This window comes from Budorcas taxicolor, chromosome 2 (genome assembly GCF_023091745.1).
Source record: "Budorcas taxicolor isolate Tak-1 chromosome 2, Takin1.1, whole genome shotgun sequence".
NCBI classification, from domain to species: Eukaryota; Metazoa; Chordata; class Mammalia; order Artiodactyla; family Bovidae; genus Budorcas; species Budorcas taxicolor.
In genome coordinates this window covers 10099157-10120481 of record NC_068911.1, presented here as the reverse complement: position 1 = coordinate 10120481, position 21325 = coordinate 10099157, and the positions used below count along the sequence as shown (strand labels likewise).

General features: G+C 43.4%; 1 protein-coding gene across 1 annotated transcript in view; it reads right to left on the bottom strand.

Annotated features, from left to right (window-relative positions):
* The window catches only part of GTF2I (general transcription factor IIi), an 86098-nt gene extending 66744 nt beyond the window's left edge, over positions 1-19354 (bottom strand). Inside the window, exon 1 of the mRNA XM_052654120.1 lies at positions 19243-19354. Within this exon, the coding sequence (XP_052510080.1) occupies positions 19243-19354 (112 nt within the window). The remainder of the gene's footprint in view (positions 1-19242) is intronic.
* Between the last annotated feature and the right edge of the window lie 1971 nt (positions 19355-21325).

Here is a 21325-nt window from a genome sequence, read left to right as displayed (position 1 = left end):
CTCACAGAAAGGAAACAGGCACCCTTTTTCTGGTTTAATTTAAACAGGGATGTGTGTGGCTGTGTGTTAAACAGGGAGGCTGTGTTTGTGTGTCTCTCTTGTGTGTCTGTGTCTGTCTCGTGTGTCTAGAAATGAGCAACAACGAAAAATCCCCAGGATGTGATCAGTCATATCAAAACTCAGAAGGCTCCCAAATAAAGAGACTATGAAACAAAATAATTTCAAGTAACTAAAATGGGACAGCGAGTTCTCTGGAACAAAAAGGGAAATGACCAAAACGACTGTGTCCTCCATGTAAGAATAAATACAAAAATGGCGGACGGCTTTTAATCTTTTTAAACACAGAGAAGAAAAAACGCACTGAAACAATTCAGAATGTGAGTAGTGTGCAGAGTTTAGATTTCCTTTTATTCAGTATGTTTATCATTCACTGGGCATCTTGACTAAGGACTGTCATCCTTTGGTTGTGGCAAATTCTCTGCTATTATTTCCTCGGGGCGTCCCTGGTGGCTCAGATGGTAAAGATCTCCTGCAGTGCAGGAGACCCGCTTTCAAACCCAAGGTTGGGAAGACCTCCTGGAGAAGGAAATGGCAACCCACTCCAGTATTCTTGCCTGCAGAATCCCATGGACAGAGGAGCCTGGCGGGCTACAGTCCATGGGGTTGCAGAGTCGGATAGAACACACACACACACACACACTTTCCTCAGGTATTGGTTCTGTCCCATTTTCTGTCTCCTATCCCACACTGAAGCTCAGATTAACTGTATGTTAATCCTTAAATCTCTTACTCTCTTCTGTATGTTTCTCATTTATCCTCCCTGAACTAAACTCTGGTCATCTGACTTATCTTCCATTTCACTCATTTTTTCCTTCACTTGTACTTATTCTGTTAAAACTACCCATCAGGATTTTTACTTTGTTTATAATTTTCATTTATACAATTTGTTCGCTGCTATGTCACATTTAAAATTTTCTTCACCCCAAAGATTTTCAAGCTTGACATATTTCTTTAAACATAGTAGTGGGAGTTGTTTCATAGTCTAGGATAATTCAAAATCTCAAGTCTTTGCAGTTGTATTTCTGATGTTTCTCATAGTTCTACCTTCGAATGTATGGTCCTTGTTCCCGTGTATACCTGCCTGTCTTTTACTGTCTGCTGGTCGTTTTACATCAAAACCTTGTTTTAAACAAGAGACCTGGTGTCTGGGAACAGTACCTGCCTGGGAGATCACCATAATCCAAGGATTCACCTTCCTCGGATCCCCTAGATGTTAACCCAGACCACAGACAGGGATACAAGCTGGATTATTTCTTAATCAGTCTTATTCAATCGGGGGTCGCCAGTTATGGAGGGGAATGGTGACTCTGACCCCTGAATTTTGTGCAGATTCTGTGCTTTGGTCTCAGCCTCTTCAACCCACAAGGTTTTCAAAACTCAAGTTCATATGGTGAAACTGGCAGACGCCCTCAGAGCAAAAGAGATTTCCACTTATACTATTAGTTCCCTTAAAAAAGAATTTTTTTTGGCCCACTGTGCAGCTTTGGGGCCTTAAGTTTCCCGACCAGGGATCACACCCTTGCCGCCTGAAGTGGAAGCGAGGCATGATAACCACTGGGTCCCCTGGGAAGTCCCCCATCCTCCCGTTAATATTAGCTTTCTCATAACAGCTCTTCAAAATTCCTACCAACTTTTTGGTAGTTTTACAAAAGTTTTTATAATTCTAGAGCATTCTTAGTAGTCCCACCAACTCTGGGAACCATACCTAATTTACAATAGTCTTTATCTTCAAGAATAATTTATGAATTAGCCAGAACTATTATTAAACTGCAAGGTTACCCAATTCAAAGCACCACAAGTAAACAAAGGAAATTTTCTTGTTTTATTCAGCCTAAAGGTGGCACTGACTCCATACAAAGCCAGTCAAGGAACACAAGGGACATCATTAGACTTCTATTCCCTCCCAGCAGACCTTACTTCTCCTTAAGAAGATGAGTTTTTTCCTAAGACAAAGAAGACAGCCATGCATGTATCTTTAAAGTCTGACCACACACCTGTTCTGTGATCCCTGTACCTTCCTGCTACCTTCTGCACAGCAGGTCTGGCGATTTGCATCCCAAGCCCACTTAGCTGGCTAGTCAGAACAAGACTACCTGGGATGCACTGCGATGGGCAGCCCAGCCGGAACTACATGGAATAGGAAGGGAAGGGAAGCAGTTATTCGAAAGGCAAAGCAGGACAATGTCATCAGAGAAAGGGCTTGATAGAAGTGCTCAGAGACACAAAAATCATGGCTACCAGAGTCCGTTCCACCTTCTTTCCCGTGTTTTCAATTTCCTTACTTCTTCAACTCCAAATGTTTGTTAACTTCATCTTTTGTTTCCCTGATTTGATTTTAATTCTCCTTTATGAGTTTCAAAACTGAACTTAATTGGCCTATTGCTGTTTCATCTTTTTATCTTTTAACCTGTCAGCTATTAAGAAAAGCAACGCCTTCTTTTATGTCTCTGAAAAGGGACTCCGGCCAGCCTGTAAAGTCTTCTTGGGTTCCTTGTTGGATCCCTTTCAGGGATTAGGTTTGTTTGTGTCCTCACTGTACTGATCTCTTCTACCTCAAAATTAGCCAATAATTAATTCCATGTAAGTGCTTGGGTTTTTTATGGCTTGTTTTTGCTGTAACCAGTGTGCCTGCTACTTATTTATTTATGGCCACTCGCTCTGCACAGCCTGCAGTATCTCAGTTCCCCAAGCAGGCAGGGATGGAACCCACGGGCCTTGCAATGGAAGCATGGGGTCTGAACCACTGGGCCACCAGCGAAGTCCCCCATGGAAGTGTTTTCATTTGACCACACTTCCAATTTTAATTTATTGATCCTTGCCATTAACGCTGAGCAGCACAATAATAAAGAGATTTTACAGAGAGTCAAACAGAGCTCTATAACGTTTTGACATAGGCCATCATCACTCTAATGAAAAAACCGAGACTCTAAGATTTCTGATTGTGTTGATTTCTAAAGTATTGCTAAAATTTAGAATTAAGTAACAACTACTTCAAATTAAGCTTCAGGTCAGATTGTTAAATCAGTGGGGGGAGAGGGGTCATAACTCTGATCTTGTGTTTTTTTTTATTACATTTATGTCTTATTTCTTTTTTGTGATGTTATAGTTATTTTCAACAAGCATTTTTCCATTTCAGTCTTAAAGCTTACAATCTTAGATCAAGAAGAAAATTCAAGATATTTTAGTGCAACCTCTTTGTTCCATTATATTAGAAATGAGAAACCCAACCCAACAAGATTAGCTGTCTGGATAAAGTCATAGAGACAGCTAATTTTATAACCAGGGACTAGAACTGTATCTCCAAATTCTAACTTTCATGCATAAAAATAATCCAAGAAAGGTAGGTTAAAAGGTGATTAGAACTGTACTACTAGGCAATCTTTCTAAGGCAGCAAATTAACTGGCACTTTGAAGCAAACTGAAGCAAAAGTATAATATCCTTTTTGTCCAAAAGACAAATACTAGAGAAGGCAATGGCAGCCCACTCCAGTACTCTTGCTTGGAAATTCCCATGGACAGAGGAGCCTGATGGGCTGCAGCTCATGGGGTCGAGAAGAGTTGGACACAACTGAGTGACTTCACTTTTGCTTTTCACTTTCATGCACTGGAGAAGGAAATGGCAACCCACTCCAGTGTTCTTGCCTGGAGAATCCCAGGGACGGCGGAGCCTGGTGGGCTGCTGTCTATGGGGTCGCACAGAGTCGGACACGACTGAAGCGACTTAGCAGCAGAGGGACACTGAAGGGTACATATGAACATACAACAGCACTTTCTGAAAAAAACAAAGAATATTGTTCAAAGAAATAAATATGAACGATTTGCAGACCGACTGTCTAGCCGAACGCGTAACTTGACGTCACAAAACTCTGCTGACAGGCACTGTCAGGCACACACATCACCATTAACAATGACAAACAGCCATGAGTCGTTTAAGCAACACTTTATTTTAGTAAAATCCCAAAACCAAGATCCATGGTCAGCTAGAAAGAAATGGATTTGCACTCAGCCAGGCACCAGGCTCAACGTTTTCTTCTCAAAAATTTCATTTTCAGTTTCCTATAGTCAGTTTAAGTTCTGTTATTTTTACTTATTATAAGCAACTAAGAGCCACACTGTACATTTAGTGAAGCATGGTGAAATAAACTTTACGACTACAAAAACCAGTAAGTTTCCCAACTCACTGTTTTATTTCTAGAGCCATAATTACTAAACCGCAGATACCTGGATCAATTAAAACTGAGAAAACATTAAAAATCAATTAACATACTTACCCCTAGGATATTGGCCATGGAAGGCTACAGACAGTATTTAGGACAGATAATACGGTATTCAATTCTGCAATACAACAGGCTTAAGAGTTTAAAAAAAAAAGGGGGGGGGGAATACTTTAATTAACCAGGAAAATCTTCCACCGAAACTTAATTTTTCGACCCGCACTCCAACAAAACGCAGCATGGCTTTCCTATGCTGTGGTTGCTTCCACGGTACCAGCATTTACGATGAGCTATCTCTTCCTTGGTTTTTTGGTTGTTGCTTGGTAGCTTCAGCAGGTGAAGGATCTGCCTGCAATGCAGACACCCCAGTTTGTTTCCTGGGTCAGGAAGGTTCCCCTGGAGAAGGGATAAGCTACCCACTCCAGTATTCTTGGGCTTCCCTGGTGGCTCAGAATCTGCCTGCAGTGCGTTCGATCCCTGGGTCGGGAAGATCCCCTAGAGGAGGCATGGCACCCCACTCCAGTATTCTTGCCTGGAGAATTCCATGGACAGAGGAGCCTGGCGGGCTATAATCCACAGGGTCACAAAGTGTCAGACACAGCTGAGTGACTAAACACACACACACACATCTTTGTTAGTTGTCTCCATTATTTGAGATCTGGTCTCAGGTTATTTTTTGTTTATAAGGTTAGCTAAGTCTCAAATTTACCAATTCATTTAATTTTACTAACAGCCATGAAAGCCAGATTTCAAAAAAATTGTGACTAAAGGCATCATTACAGTCTTAACTACACTCATCTTCAGCGAGAAATGTAAAATAACTTTCAGTATCACTTAATTCTAAGAACAGTAACATGGAATTTCAAACTTTTATAAAATTCTGATTTTATGAAAGTAATTTTTTTTAATCAAGAGAACTAAGAAAAAGCTAAAATTCATCATCTAAGATACTATATATTTTCTTTAGATGGTACCTAAAATAAAAGGCAAGGACCTAATAGCTGAATCAGCTGATTTTATCCTAAACAAGATTCAGTTCCACTAAAATTAGTATAGGTTATCATGTAATATTACATACTGGCAATCTATTAGTCTGCCTAAAAATTTCTACCTCTGAAACTTGTATTTAATAGCTCTGTGTTCTAGCTACAATATCCTAAAAGCTAAAGTTTTTTTTTAGGAGAGAAAACTTACTCATCCCTAAAACATCAGTATACATTTAGTGAAATCACTGTGGGTTGTAAACAAAGATTTTATAAATATCTTAAATTTTTTTAAGCATAGTACCATTTGTTCTGGTCTTCCCAGCTGGCTCAGCAGTAAAGAACCAACTTGGCGATGCAGGTTCGATCCCTGGGCCCAGGAGATCCCCTGGAGGAGGAAATGGCAACCCTCTCCAGTATTCTTGACTGAGAAACCCCATGGACAGAGGAGCTTGGCGGGCTACAGTCCATGGGGTCGCAAAGAGTCAGACACGACTGAGCATGCACCAACCATGTGTTCTAATTATGTCCACTGAGCAGTTTCTAAAGAAAATGTATTTATAGTAATTCATTGACTCCATTAGTTTAACTTCTGAAAGATCCCAAGAAGCTAACTTAGTATCTTGACATGTTTATTGTGACAGCTGCCAGACACATTTTACAAAGCAGACCTTTGCTAACGTAAGACTAGTTGATAACTTAGAAAGTAAACTGCCCACAATCACAGAATTATTAGAGTTATCATCCGTATCTAACTGTTCTTAATTCTCAAGTTCTTTTAAACTACACTATACACTGTACACTATAACCCAATTTTTAACATTTTTCAAAATCCACTACCCACAATATTTAAATTTCATTGTTTTCAAGGACTTAGGTTAACTCCTCTACATGAGGTTTTTAGGTTCAAGCACTAAATGTCACCCCTAAAAAAGTTTAGAATTCTCAGCCTAAATTTTTAAAATTCCCAGCATTCCGCAATGCTAAAAAGACAAGAGATATTTTCATTATCCCTAAGTACTGCCTCACAAAACACTTACTAGGCAAAGGAAAATACAGCATACATCATCCACCATCTTAACCAAGTGTTCAAAGTAACTCCAGTCTCAGGACAAAATATACATCGTGCCCACCCAGCAAAACCCAAGAACACTGTGATGCTCCTGTCCAAAACGCACTGGACAAACCAGAGCTGAGAGTCATGTTATGAAATGACTGCTCTGTAACCTTCAAAAAGGTCAAGGGCATGAACATCAAAGACAGAGGAACCGCTCTACAGTGAAGTATATTATAGAGATGGGACAACTCGATGAAAAGTGTGATATTGGGGATTCCCTAGTGGTTCAGTGGTTAAGACTCTGAGCTTTTATTGCCGAGGCCACAGTTCAATCCCTGGATGGAGAACTCAGTGCGCTGCTGGACTAGGCCTTTTGCTACATACAGGGGTGTTTGGCAAAACATGAACGGGCTTGCAGGATGAAGGGTATGTGGGAAATTTTTGTTTGTTTGCTCTTCTTATAATTATTTTGTTTAAAGTAATTAAATATTAAAATAATTTTTAAAATATTTAATGCATATTAATTAAAACATAGCCACTAATTAAAATTCCTCCTATTTTTACCTGACTTCAAAGGGGTTCTAACTTTTTTGCTTTTGCAGTCACAAGTGGAGTATTAGACCTGGGAGAGTGAAGGATGTTACACTGTGATTACTGATTAGAATTTGTCCCGATTAGCTAAATTAAATTGGACTTTTTTTTTTTTTTTGCTTCTTGCATTTTAAGGAAGGAGTAATTAGAATTTCATGTCAAAGGTATAAACATGCACACAACTTTATCTAAAGATTGTCAGAAAAAACTTCTCCTACAGACTATGTATCAATCAAATGGTGTATCAGGGTCTTTTAGTTTCAACAGTACTGTGTTTGGGTTTGGGGCCAGGTCCTCCATCCAGTTCAGCACGGTCAGAACTCATGACACACTGGTTAATTCAAGATGGATCAAGGCTCATTTTTAAGTCAAAGCTTTTAAGTTTCTATAGTAGGCTACGTTTACATTTTAAGATGTGTTAAGTTGCTTTGGTTGCGTCCGACTCTGTGACCCTATGGACTGTAGCCTGCCAGGCTCCTCTATCCATGGGATTTTCCAGGTAAGGATACTGGAGTGGGTAGCCATTTCCTCCTCCAGGGGATCTTCCCGACCCCCGGATGGAGCTCAAATCTCGTCTCCTTCATCGGCAGGCAGGTTCTTTAGCACTAGTGTAAATTCTTATTTCTGCAGAAATAAAGTTTGTAATTTTATCAGTAAACATCAAGCAATCTCTCAAGACAAAACAAAATATACTGCAAAGGTTAGGATTTGAAATGATCTCCAAGTGTTTACTTTCATACTTAAAACATTATACCCTCTCCACCCTATTTCCAAAAAACTGTTGAGATAGCTAACAAAAACAGTCAAATTTTTTCCTTTTTTAAAAAGCCAGGGGGGACTTCTCGGATGGTCCAGTGGTTAAGAACCTGCCTTTCTATGCAGGGGACAGGGGTTCAAGCCCCGGTCAGAAAACTAAGATCCCTTATACCTTGGGGCAACTAAGCCCACACACTGCAACTAAGACCCTTTGCAGCCAAATGAATACATAAAATATTTAAAAATAAAAAAGCCAGGGGACTTCCCTGGTGGTCCAGTTGTTAAAGACTCCAAGCAAGAGGTCTGTTTGATCCCTGCTCAGGGAACAGATCCCACAGTCAAATAAGTAAAATAATAAAAACTAGGAAAAAAAAAAAAAACAACAACAGGTGAAGGAAAGAATGATAAAATAATTAAATGAAGTCAGAGAAAGTTGATCTTTCCCAATAGTGGATCACAAGTTCAATACTGAGTTTCACAGTATCCAGAACAGTCTTTGTAAAACAAACACAGACCTTATCAACTATTCAGGAAAATCCACAACTTTCCTCAGCACTAGTTTGAAATTTTTCACACATGTATAAAGTATACTTTTATACTGATAGTCCAGAGTTTTTTAAAAGTAGCAGCTTTCTCTACCAATACACAAAGAATATATTCCTTTTACTTTACTTCAAGTTTAAAAAACATTTGGTTTACTTGTTAAACTGGCTCACTTGTCTTTTTCTAACTTTGTATGAATTGGAGGAGGAAATAAAAATCAAGTTAACTGGCCTAAAAGCTCCATCTTTTCTCTTTTTAGTGTGTTGTCCACAGAAAGCAGGCAACAGAGCCAAGCAGTTATGAACGGCAGCTGTGGAATCAGGCCAAAATTCTGAACTAAAGGCCTAGCTCCGATATTAGATATGGCTGGCTGTGGGATTCTTTAATCCCAAATCTCCTAGTCTGGAAAGGGCAATAAATATGTCAACTTAACTCACAAGGTTCCTATCAGAATCTGTCAAGTACCTGACAGAATGCTAAACATAAGCATTCCATAAACTGAATAAGCACTTAATTGTAAACTTAATTAAATCACTTATTTCTAAAATACACACATATGGGGACTTGCCCAGACTGCGCTTCCACTGCAGTGGTGGGCCTGGGTTTGATTCCTAGTGGGGAAACTAAGATTCCACACAGCAAACTAAGATCTCTGCACCAAAGCCAAATAAAACAAATCAAACAGTCAAATCCCTAGAGATAGAAAGTAAAACGGTGAGTGCAGGGGCTGCAAGGAAGAGGGAATGGGTTAATGGGCAACTTCAGTTTAGGAAGATGAAAAAGTCCTGGAGCTGGACTTTATGAAGGCTGCTCAACCCTGTGACTGTACAAACTGCCCTTAACACTGCTTTGTGGTATGTATATTTTACCACAATTTTTTAAAAAATCACTATAAGGAACTATCAGAAAGAAAGAGGTTTTCATGGTGGAAATGGCCAACGCAAATTCTTCACAAAGGGACAAACTCATTTCTCAGCGGTTTTCTCTGCTATTGAGAGATCTGTTCAGATCCATCTAAATTCTGCCCCAAGGAAATCTATAAAAAGAAAAAGCAACGATCCAGCAATTCCACTAAGCATACACACAAAAAGCCTGAAAACAGTGAAGACTCAAAATACTTGTACAGCAATGTTCATGTTGCAACACTGTAACGTCCAAAAGGTAGAAACAATCTAAATGTCCATCAACAGAGGAGCAGAAAACAAAATGCGGTGTATCATGCAATGCAGTATCATTCAGCCATTTTACAAAAAGGAATGACATTCTGGTACATACAACACAGATGAACCCTGAGAATACTACTCCAAGTGAAACAGCCAGACACAAAAGGACAAGTGCTGCAGGATTCCACCTACATGAACTATCTAAAATAAGCAGATTCAGAGACGAAAAGTAAATTAAGAGATTTCCAGGAACTCCAGGGAAGAAGGAAAGGGAAGTTATCATTTAATGGCCTTCTATCTGGGGCAATGAAAAAGATTTTAGAAATAGTGGTGATGGTTATACAATGCTGTGATTGTAATTAAAGGCACTGAATTTAAAAGGCTTAAAAATGCTTTAAATGGAAAAACAGAAAAAGAACAGGAGAAAAGTGGGAAGCAAACAAATTTCCCTGAACACCTTTAGGCACTTTTCAAACTAATTCCAGTACTAGGGTCAATCTCTTTGCACTTTCCTTACTTATACAGTGGGCATTTTACATGCTGTCATCCTCCTTTGTCAAATTATCATTTCAATAAAGTAATCTAAGTGGTTTAAAGACTGAGGCCAAATACTTTTTAATTTTAGTGCAGTTCCACTATTTCATTTTAAGTAAATTTTGGTCTGAAAATTCAATCAAGACAAAACTCTGTTCACATTTATGTTATAGTCAATACTAAGAGCTTTTTCTAAATATATCAAATTCTTAATAATGAACAAGATATAAGCAGTTTTCTCAGGTATCATTTAATCGTCCATTTCTAGTGAAAACACTAAGGTGAGTGAGACCTGACCACAATTAAGACAGCTAAACTTTTCTTACCTTCTTTAATTGCCCAATAAAAACAAAGAAATACCAATTGCCCTTCAACACATTTATGAGTTTCTAGCTCAAATATAACGACACCCTGGGGCAGGGGTGGGGTGGGGGGAAGATACTGCTTTGAAAACTTGTGTGATAGCTGAAGAAAATTGGTGGAGGGATTCTGTGTTGGGTAACCAGTTCTAAAGGCTATTTTCCAATTTTAAGTTTACTAATTACCAGGCAGACATTAATCTCCATTATAGAAATTCACATTATAGATAGCTGTCTACTAACCAGGGCTCATTTTAACCAGATACCCCAAATAGGACCAAACACTTGACTGTACTCTGATTCTACAATTATACCAGAATACAGTCACATACAGGTTTCCCTGGTGCCTCAGATGAGAAAAAATCTGCCTGCAATCCAGGAGATCGGGGTTCAATCCCTGGGTCGGGAAGAGGCGCTGGAGATGGACATGGCAATCCACTCCACAACTCTCACCTACGAATTCCCATGCACAATCACAGATAGTACTTTTAAGCTGAGGAATGGGTGATGCGTTTCCTTTGCCATCCTACAAAGACAAAAACACTTTGTCAGAGGAGGAAAATCCCCGAAGAACAATTCTTGCCCTCACAGAATTTACATTCTCCAGAGTCTATGGAGATTAACCCTGTAATCAGTATAACAAGGATTGGTATCACATGCAGTTTTTATTTCCTTAGGAAATTCAATTTCTGTAAAGTATTAAACATAGTATTTAATTTTAATTCATTCAATCTTCAGAACAACCCTAAAAGAGAAACAGTTTCTATTATCATCATCCTTTTAATACAAAGGGAACACAGGGAAACTGGGATACAAAGATGCGGAAGGGAATTGTTCAAGGTGACACAGATGGAGTAATTTCAGAATCCATGTCAACAGGCACCCACTAAGCCATACGATGGACAGGGAGGCCTGGCATGCTGCGATTCATGGGGTCGCAAAGAGTCGGACACGACTGAGCAACTGAACTGAACTGACTGAATGAAGCCATACTCTGTCTCACTCAGCCATAAATTCGGACACGACTGAGCAACTGAACTGAACTGAACTGAATGAAGCCATACTCTGTCTCACTCAGCCATAAATTCATTTTGCCTCTGAAGTTACACTTTTTAAATAAGCGAATTCTTTTAAAGTCCTCCATAATTTTTCAACTTACAATCAAGGAACATGAGTCAATGCCATCAACTCTGACAATCCCTATGCAACTTTTTCTTACTTTCCCACTAGGTCAAAGTGGGAAAAAGCAGAGGAGTAGTGACAGAAACAGGCATGGAGTATGAAGGCGAGGATTGCAGAAACAAAGAGGAAAAAAAAGAAAAACGGGAAAACTGCATCTGGGAGCATTCCAGTAAAGGAAAGCCAAGAAAGAAGAAAACGCTAAAGGAAGAAAAAGAAAGAGTAGAAAAAGAAGATTAACATGCATTCAGTACTTCTGATTTATACACCTAATTTTTTCCAGTATTATATACACACATTCTCTCAAATACTAATTCTTGGTTTTACTACCCCCACACAAGTAGCCTCAGCTACACATTGGTTAATCGAGTATTGTTCTTCATATTGGTGTTTCCCTGGTGGCTCAGCTGGTAAAGAATCCGCCCGCAATGCGGGAGACCCGGGTTCGATCCCTGTGTGGGGGAAGATCCCCTGGAGAAGGGAAAGGCTACCCACTCCAGTATTCTGGCCTGGAGAATTCCATGGACTCTAGAGTCCATGGGGTCGCAAAGTGTCCAACACAACTGAACGACTTTCACTTCACATTCTTCACACTGCCATACTGCCACTTAAGCTCACTGATTACAGGGAAACCCAACTCTACAATTGTGATGAACAACTGATTAATTACATTTCCTACCTTCTTTAAGTAACAATGAATAAGCTTAACTCAAATAAATGGAGACAACTTTTGAAGAAAAGAGGTACCAATGTAAGGACCTTTAGTAAACTATTAAAAAAATTCTTGGTAATTATCTTTCAGGTGTGTGCGTGTGTATTCAGCTCTGTCTGCCTCTTTGCGACCCCATGACTGTAGCCCACCAGGCTCCTCTGTCCATGGGCTTTTCCTGGCAAGAATACTGGAGTAGGTAGGTTGCCATTTCCTTCTCCAGAGGATCTTCCCGACTTAGGGGCTGAATCAAGTTTGTCTCAGGCATTAGCAGTTGAATTCTTTACCTCCAGGCCACCTGGGAAGCCCGTATCTTTCAGGTAGATTACCTCTAATACATTTCAGGAAAAGTGAAATATTAAAACTATTCTCAAAGAGAATTAAATCTCAAACAATTCTTCAAAAAAATGCTTCCCCTTAAACATACATAAAAATCACTTGATCAGCATCTGTTTAAGTCACTAAGACAATTTCATGTTAGTTACACCACAGCAGTTATGTGGAGACTGCAATATTTGAAAAATTCATATTTTCAAAGAAGAATGAAACGATAGAATTTAATTAGGTAGAACGCAAGGTAAATAGCTGGTCACCAGTAATAACAGAAAAGGTGAAGTGTTTGGAACTTTTTCAGTCTTTTGATTTACTTGAGCAGAGACCTTGTCTTTTATATTTTATGTTTTGGAACACACCATCGATCTAAGGATCATCCAAATAAAATGATAGAACATTACTAGAAACTAATCCCACTACCCTTATCTAATTTAAGATTACTTACTTTCCCAAAACAGAAATCCATTATACTAAAAATTAAAATCGTTCTCACCAAGACTTGTGCCCCAAGACAATGAAGGCCAAAGCCTATGCTTCAATGACAAAGTCTTTTAGTCACTTTCTTAAAAGTCAGTCAAATCATTGGTGCTTGGAAATGGGGGTGGGGGGAAAGAGTTGGGGAGTTCCAGCTGCTCTGCCTACCAAGTTAAATAAAAATTCTTAACTCCCTGTTTGCCAAGTAAGCTACAGTAAGCAGTCTGAATTACTTTGATTCTTTAAGACCTCGTTTTAAAGTAAGGAAAAGCATGCACCTAGAACAAACTCCCCTCACAACTTAATTTCATACCAGAGTGAATAGTTCTCACAGAGTTCTTCCTCAGAGCAGCAGCCCTTAGCATCAGTAGCGAATCAGACAGAAATGCAAATTCTCCGGGCCATCCCAGACGAGCAGCATCAGAACGTCTGGGGTGGGGCCCAGCAATTGTGTTTTAACAAGCCCCGCAGGGGATGCTTGGATTCTGAGAACCAATGGCCTAAGGGCCAAGAGTCATAAAGGTTCAAGGTTTACTGGCTTGGTGACCAACAGGTAATCACCCAGCTTCTCTAGACTTGTTTCTCAGTGGAATTAGGGGGTTGTTATGAATATTAAATAAGAAAACCACGTTAAGTTTCTAAGAGCGATGCCTGACATATAAAAACATTACTCAAGCACTAGCTGTCGCTACTAATATGAGCTTTGACGGTTGTAGACTGGAAGGGGGATAAAGACAAAGACAGAAAAGGCTTAATCCCTACCTCTCCAGGAGTTTAACTTAGTGACCAGGTCAAGGCACGTGTACACAAAGCAGAACCAACCAAACTCCAAGAGGAAATAAAGAGGGGCAAACGAGCTGACCGTAAGAAGCAGCAACAAATTCTGACCCAAAATTATAAGAGAAGGCTTTAAAGAAGTGACTGCATATGAGCAATAAGAGTTTCACGGCCTCAAGGGAAGAAAAAGTCATTCCAGCCTACAGGTGTGAGCCAAGATCACAAGAAGCAGGCCAAACGAAAAGTGCACGGTAGCAGACTGCAGTGGCTGGAAAACGGACCAGGAAAAAATATGCTGTAGGACATAAAATCGGTCACCCCAGATCCCGGGGCTTAGCTGGGGGTGGGGGGAGGCATTCGAGGCGTGGGTAAGACCCGGGCGGAGGCACTCTAATGCACACGCTCGTCTGTAAACTAAGTTCCCCTTTTGTTTTCTGAGCACCCAGAGACCACTTTTACGCACAGCGGCCCATCAAGCCATTGTCTGCAGCAAAGTTGAACGCAAGAAGCTGAGAAGCGTGCCCGGAGCCCCGCATTCAAGAGTGGGCGCTACTCCAACTAGAGCCGATGTCTGAACATTCTCAGACACCAACAAGCGCAAAACCATGAACACTTAAAAAAAAAAACCGCTTTATTAAAAGGCAAAATTTGGATAAGCACAAAGTCGGGAGTAACGAGGGCAGGGTTGTTTTTTTTTTGGGGGGGGGGGGTTGTCTTCTCTGAATCCCCTCTGGATACTGGCCGAATCCCGATGGCTTATTTTCCCAAGCTTGCAGGCTGAGGTTTTCCTTCCGGTCATTGTGCTTATTTCCCCCAAAGAGCAAGGCCCCGCGGGGGAAGGCGCGCCGGCCCGGCCCCGGGACAAAGCCCACTCCCGGGCTCCACCTGGGCGCGGGCAGGGGCGGGGAGGGGCGGCGCTCCGCGGCCCGCCCGCCGGCCGCAGTTACTAGGCAGCGCGGCACCGCCCACCCCCGCCGCCCGCCGGCCAATCCGGCGCGTCTGCTGCCCGGGCGCACGAGCCCCGGAGACACCAGTCCGAGCGCGACCCCACGGCTGGGGCCTGGCACCGAGCGCGCACCCGCACCGCCCGAGCCGGCCAATCAGCGGGCCGGGCATGCGCAGCCCGCAGGCTCGCTCGCGCGCGGGGCCCTCACGCGTGAGGCGGCCCCCCCTCCGCCGCCACACGCCGCGCCGGTGCGCGCGCCCCTCCCCCACGCAGCCAGGCGCGCGCGTCAACTGTCGTCCCCCGCGACCGCGTCTGCTCCTGCCCCACCCCCAACGCCGGCGGCCCGGGGCTGGTGGGGGGCGGGGTGGGCCCCCCCAACACGGCCGCCGACGGTCCCCAGATCCCCCCGCTGTCCGTGCAGCACCCCCCACGGAGGGAGGGGGCGAGGCTCAAAATAAAAGCCCCGCTCGAGATGGCAACCGGGGCCGGGGTTGGGGGGGCGAGCGGGGATGAGGCGACGGGGACTCACCCGAGTGCAGCCGCCTCCAGGCAGCGCCGGGGCCGGGGGGGCGCCGAAGGGAAGCGAATGTGGGCCGCGCGCGCGCGAGCTGTGGCCGCGGCGGAGCAGCCTGGGGTTGAGACGGGCTGGCGAGCGGGCAGGAGGTGAGAGGGCGAGGGGCCCCGAGCGTCTCGGCCGAGCTCCTGTCACCGCCGCATGGCCGCCCTTGGCAGGGCCTCGCTCAGCGCCTAGATCCTCTCACAGGGGAACCGAGGGATAGGCCGGGGTAACCGCTGCAGGCGGGCGGCCACGGCTAGAGAGCGCGTGCGGGTAAGCGGGGGGGCGATCGGTGGCCCCTTTTCTCTGCTCTCCGAGCTTCTCTCTCTCACCCTCCTCCTCCTCTTTTTTTTTTTTTTTTTTTTTTTGTTCCTAGAAGGCGCGCTGCGCGTGCGCATCCGCAGCACCGCCCAGCGGGAGTTGTAGTCTCTTATTTGTCCCCACCAACGCGACGGCGAGGGACTCTGGACTACGACTCCCAGGAAGCCTCGCGCCGACCAGCCCGGAGCCAGAGGACGCGGCGAGCTCGGCGCCCGGCCCTCTCGGGCAAGGACTGTCAATGGAGGCGCGGGTGGTGGGAGCGAGGAACATGGCTGCACCTGGGGCCTGCGCGGCTGCCCGAGTGGGGGAGGGGAGCGGGGACGCAGGGATGAAAATCCAGGCCGAGTCGGCTCCCTTGCCAGGCTTCAGCCGGCCGCAGCCACGGTCCCATGGCTCGCGCTCACTCTTGCATCCGAGATTCCCTGCAAATTGAGAGGCTGGAATACAGCAAAAGCCGGGGAGCCCCAGGCCGGCCTGCCGCCTTGCCTGCTCCGCTAAGGGACTTCCTCCGCCCTCCACCACCCTCCGGGACACAAAGAACTCCTGTTAGTTTTTAAAGCTTGCCTCGAGAGACTCTTGCCGCAACTTCGGACTGGGCGAAGGAAGGGCACCATTCTGTTTTTATTTACGCCTCCACCTCCAGGCTTTGCTCACTTTTCACTCGACGTGTAGAAGGAAACTTAAGACGGAAAAGCCATGGAGGGCGAGCAGAAAACGTGATTTGCAGCCCGTTTTGTTCTGTCAACCGCTAAGCAATTTTCCTCAAACCCCACCCCCCCAGTGTTTTTTTTTTTTTTTTGGCATCTCAACTTTCATTAGCTCGCGAATTTCGAAAATGATATTACTGTTCACCCCAAGTTAGAAGTTTATAAAACTCGAGGCCAGAGATTTTAGATGTTTATGTAAAAACACAAAATCGGGTGATTATGTGATGTTTCTCCCTGCCGGAGATTCGGGCCACGCCGGCCATCCTCCCCCCACCCCCTCCTCCTCGGTAGGTGGCGACCACGGCGCTTTTTCCAGCCTTTGTCGCTCGCAAGAAAACTTTCCGAGCAGCTAGTCTTTTGATGTAGGGCCAAGACCTTTCCTTTGAATTTGGGTTCGCAGATTAGCCTTCCCCATCTTCTTCCGTAGACCGCACCCATAAAGCCTCATCTATAATGTCCATGTTGGATTTCTTTTTAAACAGATGGAGAATTTAAAGATCCCTGCGAAGCAATCTGATTCCAGAAGACGTCTACATTTTCCCGATTTCCCCTGCAATCTTTTACTGTCATTTTCTCCTCGATTAATTCAATTAAGACTTTTTCTTTGTCAAGTTTCTGCAGAGCGTTTAGTTTTTCATAAGAACAGTTTTCTTTTTGCAGTCTTCATTAACATTTTGGAATATTTAAACTCCGTCTTCCCAATACCAAGTACAACTGACATACTTAGGGATAAACATTAACTCTTGAGAAGCCTAAAATTCAGCTGGTAATAGCAACCACCCCAGGAGCTGCAAACTCAGCTGCTGTGAGCATCAGTTGAGGATGGTTTATGGAGGGATAGGAACCCTGAGGGCTTACCTGGTGGGTCAGAGGGCATAGAATCCTCCTGCAATGCAAGGGGGTCCAGGGTTTAATCCCTGGTTCGGGAAGATCCCTGGAGAAGGGAATGGCTACCCACTCCTGTATTCCTGCCTGGAGAATTCCATGGACAGAAAAGTCTGGTGAGCTTCAGTTCATGGGATTGCAAGGAGTCCAACACGACTGAGGGACTAACACAACTTTTTTTTTTTTTTTTTTTTGGTCTTGAACGGATTATTCGGAATACTGAGAAGTTGAAGACAGTGATGGGAGGATGCACTGGGTGTGGTGGAGTAATGGAGGAGCTTTGGAAGGGTGTTAGGAAGTAAGACAAGTTCATTTAGTCATGATTACCCTTGTCATTGGAGAAGGCAATGGCAACCCACTCCAGTACTCTTGCCTGGAAAATCCCAGAGGCAGAGGAGCCTGGTGGGCTGCAGTGCATGGGGTCACTAAAAGTAGGAAACCACTGACTGACTTCACTTTCACTTTTCACTTTCATGCATTGGAGAAGGAAATGGCAAAAAGACAAAAGACAAGTTCATTTAGTCATGATTACCCTTGTCATTGGAGAAGGCAATGGCAACCCACTCCAGTGTTCTTGCAGGCAGAATCCCAGGGAGGGCGGAGCCTGGTGGCCTGCCGTCTATGGGGTCGCACAGAGTTGGACACAACTGAAGCGACTTAGCAGCAGCAGCAGCACCCTTGTCATTAAAAACTTATGTGGGAGATAGCCCCCCCTTTTCTGAAGTTAACAGTTCCATGTGAAATTTTGCTGCTACTTCATGAACAACTCCAGCTTCCTTGAGGTTGAGGTTGAACTATCGAACTGGTCTTAAAACTTTAGGTGGCTTTGAATTGCCTCTGGACAGAAAGCTGGCCCTTTGGGGACAATGAACAATGTATAGAAGTCAACCTTTTTTCCCCATGTACTGCTATTAGCAGGTTTAACCCTCAAATTGATACTTACAGTCGTAAATATCATACATGTTCAGTCTTAAGACCCGGCTCACCTTGGCTGTTAGTGGTGCACTTGCTGTTGGTTAACCAGTTTTTCCCTCACCTCATTGGTACAAGTGCTATGTTAATGGTGATCAGAATTACATGCCACTTGAGATACCAACTCAGCACAGCCAGCTGTTTTCCAACACAAGATTACACTGCTGTTTTAGGGGTTGAGCAACAAATGAAAAATACAAAAACAAAATTGATTTGTATATTTCAGAATGATTTCTTATGGAATCCTCCTTTGTTCAAATCACACTCAACTTTTGTTTAGAATCACATTCAACATAACACGATGTGTGTACCAAGACTGAGACTGCAGTCTGACTGCACCGTGCGGCACGTTGGATCTTAGTTCCCCGACCAGAGATCAAACCTGTACCGCCTCCAGTGTAAGCTCAGAGTCCTAACCACTGAACTGCCAGGGAATTACCAGCTGGCAGAATCTTGCAGGTTATTTCAAATTATTTCATATACATCTCTTTTTATGTTTAACCTACCATATGCAGTCCTGCAGGTGAGTGTCCAAAAACAGGACACTCCATTCTATTGCATACAGTAGCCCCTCCTTATCTATGAGGATAGTACTGAATTCTCTATATACTATCTTTTTTTCCTGTATGTACACACCTATAATAAAGTTCTTTGTTTTGGGGGCGTTTTTTGGCCATGCATGAGGATCTTATTTCCCTGGCCAGTGGTTGAACGCAAGTTCCCTGCAGTGGAAGCACAGAATCTTAACCATTGGACCACCAGGTTAGTCCCTTGTAACAAAGTTTAATTTATAAATTATGCAGAGCGAGAGATTAATGGGCTTTCCAGGTGGCGCAGTGGTAAAGAATCCACCTAGAATGCAGGAGACGCAGGTTCGATCCCTGGCTTAGCAAGACACCCTGAAGAAGAAAGTGGCAACCCATTCCAGTATTCTTGCCTGGAAAATCCACAGACAGAGGAGCCTGGTGGGCTACAGTCCAGGCGATCGCAGAGAGTCGGACACAATTGAGCGAACATACACAAGAGGTTAATAATAACTAAGAACAATATAACAATATGTATTGCAATAAAAGTTACGTGAATGTGGTGTCTCTCTCTAAATATCTTATTACACTATACTCACCCTTCTTATGATGAGGTGAGCTTCCAGGTATCACCAGAGCTAATCTGTTCTTCCGCGTTTTACGCCTTGGTGCCTCCTTTGCACTTTTATGAATAAAGGTTCTATTGGACATCTTCTTCCGGAAGAGCCCGGTTTCATCACAGTTGAAGACTCTCTTTGGATAACATCCTTTCTCCTTAATCAACTTCTTCAACTCCGCTGGAAACAGGGCAGCAGCTGCTTCCTCAGGAGGCACAGCCTGTCCAGTAATTTTTATATTTTTCAGTCCAAACCTATTCCTGAATCTGTATAGCCATCCCTTACTGGCAGCGAAGGGCTTGGTGTCACTCGTTTCAGGGGCTCCCTGGCTGAAGTCCTCATACAGGGTCAGTGCTTTCTGACGCAACACGTTGCTGTCAATAGGAACACGCTTTCTGTTCATGTCTTCCACCCACAAATCTAAAGCCTCTTCCATCTTAACTATGCACTCATCACGGACTGTGGCTGTAACTTTTGCAGTTCGGGGTGCAACAGCAAAACTAGCACGAATTTCTTTTTCCTTCTTCATAATTTCACGGATAGAAGATTCGTTCTTACCGTAGATCTTAGCAACCTCAGCATAAGATTTTTTTTCTTTCCTTACTAAGTCGAGAACTTTCACTTTTTCAATCAAAGGAAGCACTTTACGGCTTCTCTTTGGCATATCTGAACCACCAGCATCACTACTCTTGCGCTTTGGAGCCATTATTAAGTAAAATAAGGGTTAACTTGAGCACAAGCACTGCTGATACCTCCCCAGGCAGCTACCAAGAGACTACCGGGCAGGATATGCTGGACAAAGAGATGATTCATGACCCTGGGCAGGACGGAGCAGGCGGGTGTGAAATTTAAAACTTATGAATTGTTTATTTCTGGAATTTTCCATCTGCAGCCAGCCCTCCATATCCGCGGGTTCTGCATCTGCGGATTCAACAAACCGTGGATGGAAAATATTCCAAAACAAACAAACAAAAAAATGCCAGAAACTTTCAAAAAAGCAAAACTTGCCTTTGCTGGGTGGGTGCCCAGCAACGATTTACATAGCATTTACATTGTATTTACAATGATTTACATAGCATTTATACTGTATTAGGTATTATAAATCCAGAGATCATTAAAAGTACAAGGGAGGGTGTGTGTATGCCATATGTGAATCCTACAGCCATTTTATATAAGGGACTTAAGCTTCTGCAGATTTTGGCACCTGGGGGTTTGGGGAAGGTGGGTAGGGGGGGGCATCTCTGGAACCAATCACCCTTCTAGACCAAGGGATGGCTGTAATGTTTTCCAAATGCCTGTAACTGAAACCGTGGAAAGTGAAACCGCAGATAAGGGCGGGGAGGGGGGAGGGGGGGCTGCTGTCTGTGGGAGACAAAAGCCAAGTCAGAGGAGATTCAGAGATTCAGCCAGGCTAGAGATAGAACTAAACCAACTGTGAGCTCTTTCACCAACTTAAATGCATCTTCACACAATCTCCAAGCACACACAGCCTTGTTAACTGCTTTCAAATAGCAAGTCACATGGCAATGTTGGAATGCCTTCACTAGTCCTGAAAAATCATCACCATCTTGGATTTTTAATACTGGTGTCAGGAATCTGCTTTCTCCATTATCACAGGACCCATCCCCCTATCAGCCACCTTTATGACAGAAATGCGCCTCCACCACTTGGTCAGGGTCACTGGGATTGAGTTTTTGTTTGATTTCTTTTTTTTTTTTTTTTTTTTGGTTTGTTTGCACAGCTTGCAGGATTTTAGCTCCCACACCAGAGACAGAACCCAAGCCCTGTCAGTGAAAGCTCCAAGTCCTAACCACTGGACTGCCAGGAAATTTCCTAGTGCTCCTTTTAAAAAGATGTTTGGTTGGAATCCAAACTGAATAATTAATCTTGTTGTGACCCTGTCCTATATTTTATATTGCCCCAAACCATAACTCTAGCAAAAGCTGAGACACTCTTGACATAACCCATTTTTCAAAGTAGATCCATCTTTTGATGAACACTAAACAGAGGTCTTTTTCCCTATAACTCTGCTTGATGCGGGACCAATAAATTTCAGGTCCAGTTT